The 14,628-nt window shown below is 46.3% G+C and overlaps 1 protein-coding gene across 1 annotated transcript in view; it reads right to left on the reverse strand.

Moving 5' to 3' along the window:
• Window positions 1-12,348, reverse strand: part of NWD2 (NACHT and WD repeat domain containing 2) — a 153,505-nt gene extending 141,157 nt beyond the window's left edge. The window contains exon 1 of the mRNA XM_070398151.1: window positions 11,505-12,348. Within this exon, the coding sequence (XP_070254252.1) occupies window positions 11,505-11,655 (151 nt within the window). The 5' untranslated portion in view covers window positions 11,656-12,348. The remainder of the gene's footprint in view (window positions 1-11,504) is intronic.
• Window positions 12,349-14,628: the final 2,280 nt, after the last annotated feature.

The following is a 14,628-nucleotide window of genomic DNA, read 5'->3' on the forward strand; positions in this document are numbered from 1 at the left end:
CATCCTGGATGTGCCTTCTAGGGTTATCTGATGGAAAGGAAATTTAGGGCTTAGCCAAATGTTTGTTTATTTTTTCTGAGATTTCAAAAAATACCTAAAACTCATTTTTCGATTCAGTGCTTAAGGTCTATAATCTTTTCTTTTTGTTTTTTTTCTTACCTTCCCCCTGCCCCGAAAATTACAGTCTACCTGAGAGAGGTAAAAAAGGTTTCACTTTTGCTGATATCATAAGTAGAATCAAAGCAGACCCATGCTCTAGGGGTGGCTCCAGTGGGTGTGTAAGCAGGGAAGGGAAACTCCCTTTTAACTATCTGCTGACCTCAAAGTGTGTATGTACATTTCCTCTCTGCCAGCATCTGCATGTGCCAGGGGGTGGCAGTGCCGGTTTCTGGGGCAGGGGTCCACTTGCTACCAGGGCACCCACGATACACACCATCAGAAGCCTGGATTCGGCACTGCCCAGTGTTTACCAAATGTGTGCCCTGGGGCAGGTTCTAGAACCCGAGTCTTAATCTTCCCCTCAAAAACAAAACAAACCCCTATTATGTATCTTATGGAATTCTGAGGATTAAATCCTGTAGTTACAGTCATTCATTCGTATGGAAAATACTACAATCTATACTAATAATAGACAAATATGTAAATTGACCATCCCTCTGCGATGCCCACAGCTAATCATGAGTGAGTATGCAAATTAAACCGACAAAGATGGCAGGCCTGTGGACAGCGCACACACGTGCAGGCGCCAAGTGGCCGGGATGCCCGCCTGCGACGTAGCTGGGGCAACGTGGTGGGTGTCCCCGGGACCTCGCCCTCTCCAAGCCTGTGGCCAGCTAAACCACGAGCCACACCAGCCGGACCTTATTACCGTATTTTTATAAATAACCCTTCCTGCTGCCCAGCCCCTGCATCTATTCTCTGATACCTGAAGCCACACTTCATGTGGTTGTGCCAGCTGCTCCCAGTCCCTGCACCCAAAAGTGACCTCAGCCGACAATGTCTCATATGACATCTATCCCAAGCCTCTGGGACTCAGGGATAAATTGCTCAGGCAGCAGTTCTGGCCCCGGCCTTGGGTTCTAGTCCTGACCACAGCTTTGTATCTTGTCTCAGTTCCACCTTCTGACTAGGGGCTGGGATTCCACCTTTTACCAGATGCTTCCTATTCTCTGCCTCCATCCCCATATTCCCCATCTCAGGTTGGGGATCTTGTGCCCACATCTCATTTTACCTTCATACTTTGCACCTACCCGAACTCCTGCAATTATTAGCTGAGCAGATTCCCGAGCTATTCTTTTGATACTCAAGGAAACTCCATTTCAGCATATGCTTTTCTCATTTGCTGAGTAATCTTTGATATCAGATTCTCTGGTACCAAATGCTTTCTCTTCAAAAACGGTGTTCCTCTCTTGGATCTGGACTGGTTCTCATCACCCACAGCTGGACCAGCTCCCCACCAGCTACTAGAGTAGACGGGTTCTATTTCCAGATTTGGTGCATCTTGGTCTTATGCCTTTCGACTAAATCAACCAGCTCATGCCTGACTGGGAGTCAGGATGGACAGTTTGATTCCAATTATTCTAACTGGCCTTCGCACGTAAGCATCCCTCTCACAACCACAGTGCTTGTGTTTTTAGTAGTTGTGGACGGATGAGTCTAAAGCAGGGGTGGGCAAACTTTTTGACTCGAGGGCCACAATGGGTTCTTAAACTGGACCGGAGGGCCGGAACAAAAGCATGGATGGAGTGTTTGTGTGAACTAATATAAATTCAAAGTAAACATCATTACATAAAAGGGTACGGTCTTTTTTTTTTTAAGTTTTATTCATTTAAAACAGGCCGGATCCGGCCTGCGGGCCATAGTTTGCCCATGGCTGGTCTAAAGACTAAAGATAGCAGTAAGTATCTCTTACTTCCTTTATAACTCTCCACACCAACCAGTTAGGAGTTCAGTTGTATACAGTGGGTATCTAAAAAATATTGCAGTGAATGCTGAGAAGAAAAGCTAAAGGAAATACATTCAATGGCAAGAATCTCTCTGAATGACATGACACATAATAGATCAGATTAAGCATTATGAAGGATACCCTGTCAATTCTGTGCTTTCATTTCTGAGTTAGATTCTGTAATCACTCTTGGAATAAGACACCTGACATCTGGGCTTTGCGCTCTGCTTTGAGTGGACCCATGTCAAAGTCTCTGATATATTTTGGATTGAAAATGAGATTTCAAGGAAGTATTTCATTAGAAGTGGGTATTATTCTGTTTGAACTGCGTCCAAAGCTGCTGTATTTTATCCTTTTATTAACTTTCTGTCACACAACTCCTTTTTCTAATTATACATCAGCCAACATATTTTAATTTCCAAATGAATCTTGTTTGGTTTCAACCAAAAATATGATGAAAACTAAAGCTTGAAGAAACAATACAAAGGTGTCTATCTTTAAGGAAGTAAACCACTTTCTTCTCGATTGATGGTACATAACTCAGAACCTACTGTATACTTTTGAGACACCCACTACAAGTTTTACATTCATTTAAATCGTATGACCATTAAGAGCAAAACCTAAAAGAATTTTTGAACCGAAAAGAACTTCCCAATTGCTTTGTAGATAAATCCGTTACTCTGTAGGAACTGCATCATTTCCCGTTTTAAAAGGTGTTTGTGAGTTTGCACCTGATGTTCTCAGTTGTCTATTGCTGCATATCACTCTACCCCAAAACTCAGTGGTTTAAAACAACTCATTATTTGTAGAGAGATGAAGTGACTTTTCCCAAGGCTGTGCTGAGCACTTGCCCTATAAAAGTATTCTGAAGCTGATACCTAATACAGGTCTTGCTTTTATGTATAAGGTATGTCATACCTTATCACTCGCTGCATTCTCTTCTTTGTGTTAACACATTGCGGACCAGGAGTTTTACTGCTAGCTTTACCCAGTGGCCAGCTAAGTTTCTATTGAATGAGTATAAAACACATTTCACATAAATGTTAAAGGCACGCTTTAAATACCCATTGCATTTTGAAGTTATTTATTACATGTTCTTACAAGCTAATACCTTTTTAAAGTACGATACTTTGTAAAACACTGTGTAATACGAAGTGGAACTAAACACAGCTGGCAAATTCTCCCGATCCATCCGCAGTGTGTTAAGATGCTTGGCTGTGATGTAATTTGGGTTATGTCAAACTGGATATCTCATTTAAAGGATCCTAAGTAACCAAAGGATTCCATGGTGCACAAATGTGAAAACTCTCAAGCTATCCATGCCAGGGAGAAGCCTTCCTTCCTCTAGCATCAGACTCCTGGGCCCTATTTTACCTCCTCACCTGCCATTTCCAGATCTGGGGTGGGGGGCATAAGGGGTGACTAACTTGACTGGAAAATGTTGGAAGAATAAACCCACAAGCTCAACTCACCTGTTCTCTTGTTCCTCTGGGGACTGTCCTGTCCACAGAGCGGGTGGGTTAGCTCTCTCCTCCAGGCTCCATGTTTCAGGGGGCAGACGGTCTGGAGGTCCCCCCTCCATGTGTGGGTGGGAGAATGTCTAATTCTGGTGTTTAGTATGAGGAAGCACAAAAGCATTCTCCATTGTTATCTTTATCAGTAAAATCGGGATATTCTGATTTCCTATCTGCAAGCTCCCTGGTACTTTTTCTCAGTTTAGAATTTGGGAGGAAGGGTGCCATTTACGAAGTCAGTGTCCACCCTCGACAACTTATCTTTTCATCAACGACTACGAGGATTAACACTGGGTTAGCACTGTGCCAGGCTACTAGTTGACTCACTTGCTATGCATTATACCATTTAATCTAGTTATGACAAAGGTCAAGAAACTACACGCCATAACTGGGGGTTCACTGCTTTCGAAGTGGGCCACCGCTAATCCCTGCTCTTCCCTGAATGCACGTGCCTCCCCTCACCTTCTCTCCTGGTGGTTCTAGGCTCGCCTTAGGCCCTGCACAGAGAATGCAGTGACAATAACATATGTGCACCTCCAAGTCCAGGCCAGAAGCAGCTGCCATTTCCCTTTCCTGGGAGGCCAATCCTGGGCTAGAATCCTGAATGATGAGAGAAAAACTGGAGAGAGCTATCCCACATGGAGGAGCACCAAGGAAGCGTGAAACCTCCTTCCACCACCAGCGCCACCCAGATGTGTAGCTGAACGCAGCCAAGTGAGTGACTAGCCAGTGCCTGTGGAACAGAAGTCTCTCCCTTCCTCCGCAGGCCAAGCTCGGCCCCAATTCCCAGGCATTCAATTGTGAGAAATGAAACATCTTTGTTTTAAGTCACTAAGCCAGCAAAAGACAATTGAAACAGAAATACAATTCAAACCTGCAGACATCTGCCCTTTAAAATGGCAAATGGTGTCATTGCCGCAGTGTATCAAAAGATCTGCCGATGATTTATTAAACCATAGGGTCACGATCTATTTGTATGTAGCATCCCTATATGGTCCTAGTCATGCTTTCTTTTAAATGTCACTCTAAATGAGCCACCTTCAAAGACAAATGCTAATATCACCTCAAAACATCACTCCATTCTTATCCAATGGGGTAAAAGCTCTTTCTTGAATAATCTCTCTGTACTGCCTACAGAGACTTCATCCATCCTTGCTTTGCCTCATATCTGATTATGGTGTGGGAGTTTCTAAACCCTGGCTCTCTATCCATTCCTCAAGGAGCCCTCCCAACCCCTCTAACTCCTTGGTGTCTCTTTAGGGCTCTGCTCATATTTTAGCACAGAGCTCATCACATGTGTTACCTTATTTATGTCAACCCCATGAGAGCAGAGCCCTGCCTGCTTTCTAAGCACCAGAACAGCACTCCACATGGAGTAGGTGCTTCATGCATCTTAACTGGTTGAACAAGTGAATGAGTGAAAGCCCCTGCTTCCCCCAGGCTAGAGACTGAGTCTTGGTTTTGAGTATCCATTCCCACTTCTATCCATTCTCTCCTTGTGATATAGAGGCTGGAAGCTTGAAGTTCCCAGGCTGACTTTTCACCAGGGTCCCAGTGCAACTCTGGTTCTGCCAGAGGGATGTAGCTTCCTGAGATCTGGAGGCAAAGCATGCCCAGAAACGCCCTGGCCACCAGCTGTAGGCGGTGTAGTTCGGTCTTAGCAGATGCGCATGTTTGTAGAAGCTGGCCAGTTACCCAGTATCAACTATGGTACCAGCAGGGGCTTCTGCAGTTTCCTGCCCTCTGGGTGATGGCTCTGGCAATTCATCTAAGTGCCTAGTGATGCCCCTTCATTCCTCAGACCCTTACAATGATTTTTCAGAGCACCTAGTTCCCCAATTTAACTGCAGTGATTCCTGTTTTTCTATTGAGTTCTAACTGACAGACTCTATAGACCGCATTCCTTGAGGGCTGGAAATGCCTTATTCATCTTTGCAAGCTCACACCTGCACAGTGTCTGCATCACAATAGACACTAGTAATAAAGAAGATAATAAGAACAATAGTAAATGCTTATGTAATGCATACTATGTGCCCAGTACTGTGCTAAGTGCTTTATATTAGCTTATTTAATCTAGTCAATAACCCTGCAAGGCAGGTGCTATTACTGTCCTCTTTTATACATTAGGAAACTGAGAACAGAAGAGCTAAGCAACTTGCTCAAGAAATCACAGTTTTCCCTAGCTGGTTTGGCTCAATGGGTAGAGCATTGGCCTGCGGACTGAAGGGTCCCAGGTTCGATTCCAGTCAAGGGCACATGCCTGGGTTGTGGGCTTGATCTCCAGTAGGGGGCATGCAGGAGGCAACCAATCAATGATTCTCTCTCATCACTGATGTTTCTATCTCTCTCTCCCTCTCCCTTCCTCTCTGAAATCAATAAAAAATAATTTTTATTAAAAAAAAGAAATCACAGTTTTAAATGGTGGACTGAAGAGTCAAACCCAGACAGTCTGGCTCTCAAGTCTGTATTTGTAGCTAATATTCCCTTCCTGCCTGAAAAATGGTTGCTGAAGGATTTGAAAATACAACCTCTATAATTTTAGAACTCATTTATTATATATATCCTATTTGCATTTATTGTAAAATAATTCAGGATATTCTCCTTCAAGAATCTTACCTTCTAAAGATGTTCCTGGGGCATGAAACTTTTTTTTTTTTGCTGTGCTCAACTGCATTTTTTTCCTGATTACTTATAAAAATGAAAGAGCAAAATAAAATAGGGATACTTGGAAATAGTGTTGTAGAAAAAGTAAGAAGAACCATGGTGAAGTCTGGCCAGTGTGTCTCAATGGTTGAGCATAGACCTATGAACCAGGAGGTCATGATTCAATTCCCAGTCAGGGCACATGCCCAGGTCTCTGGCCCAATCCCCAGCAGGAGGCAGCCAAATGATGATTCTCTCTCATCATTGATGTTTCTCTCTCTCTCTCCCTCTCTGAAATCAATAACTATATATATATATTTGTTTTTTAAAAAGAACCATGGTGAAGAACACTCATAGGTTTCATATGACTTTCTTCAGCACATCTTTCTGCCTCTTGTCTGGGAGCATTTGCTAAAGCAAATGGCCACTGGTTGCAGCCACGGTAGGAAAACAGTTCTCTCCTCACCATGGCTTCTGCAAAAACGGAGAACAAGCTTTTCCACTGGGACTCCAAAGACACGGGGTAGATTTTCAGGGAGGATGCAAAGACATGTATAATGAAAAATGTGCTTGGGAACTGACTGAGCATCTGATCACTGTTATTGTGGACAAAGTGCACACCCCTCAAAGATGCATAAATCTGCACAGGGGAATGCACAAAAATAGGTGTGAGAGTCTTCTCCACTCCAGATGCCTGTTGACACACAGAGGGAGATCCATGAGTACAGTGGGCCCTGGGCAGAGTCATCCCTTACTCTTCAGGGGACAAGGGTCTTATTCTGATGGATGCATTTGGAAGGAAAATCTGAGCACAAGGAGCCCAGCCCTTTTGTTCTCTCTTGTAATTAAACCTGTCATTCTTTTCTGCTCCTCCATGTCTTAAATGTTAAAGGGGTCAACTCTGTCCACTGGTGGTGGGGAGCAGTTCTGTGCCCTGCCCATTACTGGTACTGACTGGAAGGCTAAGTTTGTGCAATTCTGGAAACACACTTGTCTAGGTAAAAGCCACACCCTCCGATAAAGGTCCACAGTCCTTACTTGTAATTCCAAAATTCCCAAGTGCTGAGAACAAAAAATTTCCCCCAATTCATCTGGCAGCCAAAGCTGAAGTGACCTGAGTCCTTGGTAACAAAACCAGCCTTAACTGACATAAGCTACTCAGGCTTTATTATGCCACTTAGAGCTTCGTGTCCCGCACAATAGCCAGTAATTCCACGTGTCTAGGAAAATGTAAATAGATTACAATGAAATATTACTAAAAATTCAGATTCTTAATCATACTAAACACATTTCAAAACTTCAAAAGCCTTTTGTAACTACCATATAGGACAACACAGATGAAGGCCCTTCCAACACTGGAAAATTGTATTGTACAGCACTTAGAGGGGGTGGGTACATGTTCCCTTAGAGACCTTTTATACTTGACTATGGGGTATTACTCCAGGCCCCATATAATAAGCAGTGTACGCACCATTACCCCCAATCTCAAATATTTGCAATCCCAAAATCACATCTGGCCCAAAGGATCACAGACAGAACGTGTGGCTTGGCATCTGTTTTTAATCAGTAATAAAGGTAATATTCTGGTTTTCCTTCTGATTTAGACATTACCAGCTCTGGACTGAATGTTCGTGTGGCCCAAAGTCATATATTGAAGCCCTAATCCCAAATGCCTTGATATTTTGGGGAGAGGCCTTTGGGAGGTAATTAGGTTTAGGTGAAGTCATGAGGGTGAGGCACCCACTAACAGATCAGTATCCTCCAAAGAAAAGGAAAATGCCCTGAACTCCTTTTCCTCTACCTGAGGACACAATAAGATGACTAGCTGAGAACCAGGAAAGGGGCCCTTATCAGGGACGGAATCTGCCAGCACCTTGACCTTGGGCTTGAACTGTGAGAAATAAATGTCTATTGCTGAATCCTCTCCATCTATGGTACTTTGTTATAGCAGCCTGAGCTAAAACATTACCTTATTCTAAATTGGTTAAAAATTGAGGCAGGAAGAGGAATATTATCTATTGGGCCTCCTTGAATGCCAATAATAGGAAGAGAATTGTGTAGGCTCCGCTCCTCTGCATGTTCATGGACAATTCAAGCTACTCACAGTGGAAGATCCATGAACTGGGACAATGCTATTGCCTCTCCCACATTGGTTCTTCTTTCATCGGTAGGGATTGGTCTGATGCAGATAATCCCTCAGACAGAACCACGCCCATTAGTGTTCAGAACATTCTGAAATTTTCTTGAAGGCTGAGTCAGGACAGACAAGTTCCCTTCCTACTAGTTAGTTTCTCTTGGCTGTCAGGCTTCAAGAGTAAGGACAGCACTCATCCATGATATTTAGCTTACATTCTTGTCTATATGGAGGTACGATATGTCATAGAAATCTGGCATAAACCTAGCCTGGGCCAAATAATACCAAGAGAGATGTTTTGAGTCCCCTGTAGGCTCTACCTTGTTTCATTCTGCTATATGATTTCAGGCAAGTAGCTTAACCTGGTGTAGCCTCAGTTTTCTCATCTGTAGAATAGGGACAACACTCTATGGTCTACCATGCTCACCGGGTTTGAGGATGGAAATCAAAATTAAAATACTGAATGAGCCAATATATGGGAAAGTAAGTTTTCCATTCTAAAAATATGTGTTATCTTTATTACTGATGGGAAATGCCACACAGCCTGGTGAAGCAATACCTATAAAAACAATCATCTAAGTGAAAGAGACCCTGGCAGGATTCTTAAAAGTACTGCTATGAGTTCAACAAAAAGCAGCTTTTATTTAGAGCATAAATTGGATTTCCACTTGTAAAGGAAAGCATGAGGTAGTGTTCTTTGTCTTAATTTGACAGTGGAAAGGTTCTTGAGTATTGGCCAAGAATCTAATATTGGATTGTACCAAAACACACCACTTGCTTCCTGAATTATATCCATAAAGATCTCACGGTAAAATGCTGCCTCTGAGAGAGCATTTACCAAGAGTGCAAGTCTTCACATTAAGGTTGTAAAAAATACCCATCTCTGTCTTCTCTATTCAACATACCTTCGGCTCTCCATGTGGATACAAGTTGAGGTCCTGCCCCTATTGAAACTCCTCAGGTAAGCTTCATATTTCTGATCTTTTTTAAAAACAATATATTTTTATTGATTTCAGAGAGGAAGGGAGAGAGAGAAACATCGATGAGAGAAAGTGTCATTGATTGGCTGCCTTCTGCACGACCCTACTGGGGATCAAGCCTGCAACCAGGGCATGGGCCCTTGACCAGAATCGAACCTGGGACCCTGCAGTCTGCAGGCCAACACTCTATCCACTGAGCCAAACCAGCTAGGGTCTCATTTCTGATCTTTTAAGATCAATGTGCAAGCTGCTCAGCTCAAACAGTGACCAGGAGGCATGATCAACTCTCTCCTGTTTGCTTTCCTAAGATTAATAGATGCTAAAGTGTTTATTTCAAGAAACTAGAGAATTTGAAGAATTAGGTGGAAGGGCATAAGAAAAATGACATTCATCTTGAAGATTAATTAAATATTTAGCTGACTCAATTTAAATTCATTATTGGTTTTTATCCTAGAAATTACAAAATTTAATGAAAAAATTAACTATTGATGATAGTAACAATTTCACTGTGGCTTAGAAGCAACTTACTTAAAGAAAAACAATAATTTAGCTAGTTTTACATCAGCGGATGTAAATACTTTGAGATTTTTTTTTCAAGTTCAGAAGCATTGAAATTTTAAGACTAATCATTTTCTAACAATTCTCTCAAACACTTTTACAATGTTTTAGCAATATTTTTGAAAACAACAATGAAAACTTAAGTTGCAGAATTTCTTAATCCTTAAACAGGCTGCCTAGCTCCATGGTTTTCTTTATCCAGATTAAGGCAAAATCCTGGAGACATATTTGAGGTAAGAGGATTTTGAGTGTACCGCAGCTTTCTAAAACCTTCCTTGCTTATTAAAGTCTGTGAAAGTGAGTTGTAAACTGATGAAAGGCCAGTCGGTGTCTTCCCTAAAAAGTACAAGTCCTTCTAAAACTAATTAGAATTAGTTTCTGCTAGTGTTCTTTTTGAAACATGATTTTTTTTAGAAAGTTTTTTGTTGTTGTTGTTGGTCCTCTCTATATGCTTTTAACAAGCAACCAGAGCCTTGGGTTTTCAAATGATTCTCTATCCAATGATACTTGTCAACTTCCTTTTTTCCTTTAACTTTTTTTTTTATCTTATTGATTTTTTACAGAGAGAAAGGGAGAGGGATAGAGAGCCAGAAACCTCGATGAGAGAGAAACATCAATTCAGCTGCCTCCTGCACACTCCCCACCGGGGATGTGTCTGCAACCAAGGTACATGCCCTTGACCAGAACCGAACCTGGGACCCTCCAGTCCACAGGCCAACGCTCTATCCACTGAGCCAAACCTGTCAGGACTCCTTTAACTTTTTTGTCAGCCCCCAGGCTTGTTATAGAGAGCAGAAAAAGTTCCTTTCGGATCTCGCACGTCTATTCCAGGCTCCTAAAAACTCATCTCACGGCTGAACATTTACTGTTCTGGAAAAAGGCAAATCTTGCAGTTTTATCCAGCTCACGTCAAATGCATCCTACCTTTTCTTAACTTACTGAGAAAGAAAGTTAATATTCAGGATGAGAACTAAAGAGCTGTGATGAACAAGGGATCAAATCAACCCAGCGCTCAGCCGCTGTGATTTGTGAATGTAATAAATCAACAAGTTTGCATTTAGCGCTGACCAGGTGCCCAGCCTTAAGCAGTTACACGACTGAAAGGCCAGGTGCTGGAACCGGGACATCAAGCCCAGAACCCAACCAGAAATGGGCTCACCCTGAGCGCTCTACCGTGAAACCAGCTCCCGGCGGATCCTAGGACCCCAAGGCGCGTTTCTTCCCAACCTTTGCGCGGGCCTTCAGTTCACAGGGGTCTCCTCGGCTCCCCAAGGCAAAAAGGGTGCCATCGCACCCGCCAAGGGGCGAGTCTTGGGGAACACTTCACCTCGGCCTGAACAAGTAGCAAAGGAGGGTGCCCTGTTCGGGAACCTGCCGCGGAAAGCTACTACTTACACCTGCAACGGAGAAGAAACCGCTAAAAGAAAGGGAAAAGGGTGGCGGCGGCAGGTTGGAGCTGCCAGAAGCCTCTGCTATGCCTGGGACGTTTCTCAGCTCGACCCGGAGGAGTAAGGCGGGGCAAAATGAGTGTCCTAGGGGTGGTCGGCAGGCAGAGGGGATGAGTGAGGTGAGTAAAAGTGATTCCAATGAAATTCCCACGCGCTCAGGGCAGCCAAGGCTTGAGCTGGAGGAAGGGAGCATCGAGGACGCACGGCGCGCCCGTTCGCCGATCCCGCTGCGCGCCCGGACAGAAGGACAGAAGGACGGGCAAATCCGAGCGAGAGACTTACCTTCAGGGTTGGCGCTGATGAAGACCCGGACGCTGCGGCCGGCGGGCACGAGGTGGGAAGGCAGGGCGGTGAGGTTCCCGGAGAAAGCCGCCCGCCGGAGCGCAGAGTCGCGGGGGCAGGGCAGCTTGGTGCCCGCGCCGGCCGGCCACATCGCCCTTTGGAGGGATCGCCGCCGCCTTCTTCTTCTGCTCCTCGGGTTCCTGCCCGCGATCCGCGGCCACAGCGAGGTCGATCCCCGCAGGCAGCGCGGCTCAGAGCCGCTCCGAGCCCGAGGCGCCGCCGGCGAGCTCCCGGGCACTCAGCACCGGCCGGCGCGGAGCGGCCATGCGGTCCTTTCCTCGGGCCTTAGTCGCCGCCGCCTGCTGCCTCTCCGGGAGTCTGCCTTCGCTCCCGGCCGGAGTTCAGCGAAGCAGCGGGTGGGAGCGGGAGGTCAGCTTGTCGGCGGCTACGAGCGCGGCGCCCCTTTGCGCTGGGAAGCGCCCGCGCCCGTCGCCGAGTCCGCGGCCATCTCCCCGCCCGCGCCCGCCGCGGGAGGAGTGGGCTGTCTAGGAGGCGGGACCGAGCGGGCGAGGGGAGCAGAGCAAACTTTATCTCGGAAAGGCGTCCGGAGTTTCTCGGAAGCTGCCTCCCGCGGCTTCAAGGGCGGCGGGGCTGGAGCCTCGGGCTACCCGGGGGCTGGCTGGGCTTCACTGGGGATGACCCCGAGCGCTCACGGCTGCCTCCTTGGCGGAAGGCAGGGAAGACATTAGCCCGAGATCACCGCTGCTCTGCCCCCTCTCCTAAAGGGCAAAGCCGCCCTGAGGATGTTCTGGAAGGCACGCGTGCCGGCGTCAGCGCGTCTTTGCCCAAGTGCCGGGAGTACGGCCTCAAAGTTAAACACACGCACCGAGTCCGGACCCCGAGGGTAGGAAGCATCACATTGCAGAACCGTTTCGGGCGCCTCGGAGGGAGTGTCACCGCCGCCCTGTCGCTGGTGGCGCAGGTGGTCCTGTCCTTCAGCTCCTCTCGCTCCTAAGGCGCAGCGAAGCCGGGGTTTTTATAGGGAAGCTGCGCGACTCACGTGCTCTCCGTCGCGTGGTCGGGGAACCTTTCCAAAAGCGGATCTCTGCGGGGAGCCCTCCGCAGGCCGCTAAGGCTCCAGGGGGCTCCTTCCTGCTCCAACCCGGGCGCACTCCCGGGCCATTCCGGTCTCCCAGTGTTTCCCGGGGCCCACAGCCTTGAAGATGCGGGGCGCCCTGCGCCTCCCAGCGCGCGCTCCAGGCAGCGCCATCCGGTCCCAGGGCCCGCAAAATGCAGGTGGTCACGGATTGGGATGGGGTGTGAGAGATCAAGCTGGCGTTGGGCCGATATTTTCAAATTCATGCAAAGCGTGAGTTGGCTCTACCTGACGCTCATCTAAGGTGGATGGCCGTAGGGGTCTGGTCCACGTCCTGGGTGAAGTGAGATGTAAGCGGACCCAGCTGTAAAATTGCCATCTCTGGGCCTCACTCCACTGCACCTATGGAAATACTGCAAATCCCAGGACAGGAAGAAATGTTTGGTCCCTTCATTGGAGCTTGTTCTCCAAACACTTGATTCTGAGCTTTAGGGCAGGAGCTCCACTTTGAGAGAGGACAAGCAGCTTTTCCAATTCGTAGGGACTGGGGAAGGGGTGGGTGGGCACAGGACGAAGGCAGTTTAGCTGTAAGTTTCATCCTCTCACCTGGGGCTTCTGCAGGCCTGCATTTCTCCTGGGCCCTGCTGGTGGCAGTGAAGGCCTAGGCACTGCTGTTTATTTTGTTGCCCCTCCCCATCCCCAACACACAGTTTCTGGAGTAATCTTTTTGGAAGAATTGGGTCTCTGGGTTTTAAAGGCTGCCTCGCCACTGCGGATAACCCGGGGCCAGACGGCAGTTCTTACTGTGTAACACTTTGCTGCAAGCCATGAAGAAGCCTAGTCCTACCCAGGCATTTGTTCAACTGATTCCATTTAGCAAATTATCTCCTTCCCCTGCACAGCCTCATTACTGTCAGGTGGGAACTTCTCCAGTAGGAAGGAGGTCTCAGAAAGACTTCCCATGTCCCAGGAGGTTTGGGCTGAGAGTTCTGGAACAGGTTATGAATATACAGTCTCTATTACAGTATCATCCTTTATGAATATACCGTACTTATTCCTGGGGAAAGGAGCCAGGACCACTTTCTGTCTGATCTCAATGTTGTTTATGAGAGTCTGATAGGATTTGCCAGACGGCCAAGGGCCCACCTTCCTTTCTCTCTTCCCTGCCCCCTATGTATTTGGTGGTTTCTCTCTTAAAACTCACTTTAGCTTTTATGTCTCTGACCTTTGCTTCAGATCTCACAATGTTGCACTTTCTGAGGATGACTTTGGGATTTTTGGCAGCCTCTATAACCTAATTTACTGGCCGAAGTTTAGCATCTGCCAGTGTCATTGCGGACCAAGGATGCAGAGAGAGAATTTCACGTTAACCGTGCTTTAAAAGGCTCCCTGCGCAGCCGGTTTTGCTTCAGGTAGAGCAGGCTACTGTCTTTGGTTTATCAGGGAGGTTTCTACCTAAGGCTACCTGATCACCCACCCACCCCCTCCACACATACATTCTCCTACCTCCTTCCTTCCATGTCTCTTGCTAACATCAGATATTCTAAAGCCAGAGATTCATTCATTAGCATGCAGATGACATAGGGAAGAGTCACCCATGGCGGTAACACTTTGTTATGAATTAACTAAATTTATTCCTCACCCCGAGGAACTGTTGGCTATGGGAGGGGGTGAGGAAACTCAGAAGGGAAGGGAAGGAGCAGGCACGAACGTGGGAGGCAGGCCCAGACTTACAGCTTTGCTTTTATATCTGTTTAAACACTTTACATTTTCTCCTCTTAGGTAAATATTGAACATGTTATTATGACTCCCATTTTACTTCCCATGAGAAAAACGAAGGCTCAAAAAAGAGAAATGACTTGTCCAAGGTCATATAACCAGTGAATGCTAGAGCCAGGATCCAGGTATTTTGGCCCATCCCAATACTCTTTGCAACACATCACCTCTATATTCTAATTTTGCCCAGGTCTGGCCCTGGCTGACATCTTTAATAACCTGGAAAATAGATGTTCAGCTGTGGAAGTCTGG

Source organism: Myotis yumanensis, unplaced genomic scaffold (genome assembly GCF_028538775.1).
Source record: "Myotis yumanensis isolate MYYU_CA2020_CCGP unplaced genomic scaffold, mMyoYum1.0.hap1 SCAF_1, whole genome shotgun sequence".
Taxonomy (NCBI): domain Eukaryota; kingdom Metazoa; phylum Chordata; class Mammalia; order Chiroptera; family Vespertilionidae; genus Myotis; species Myotis yumanensis.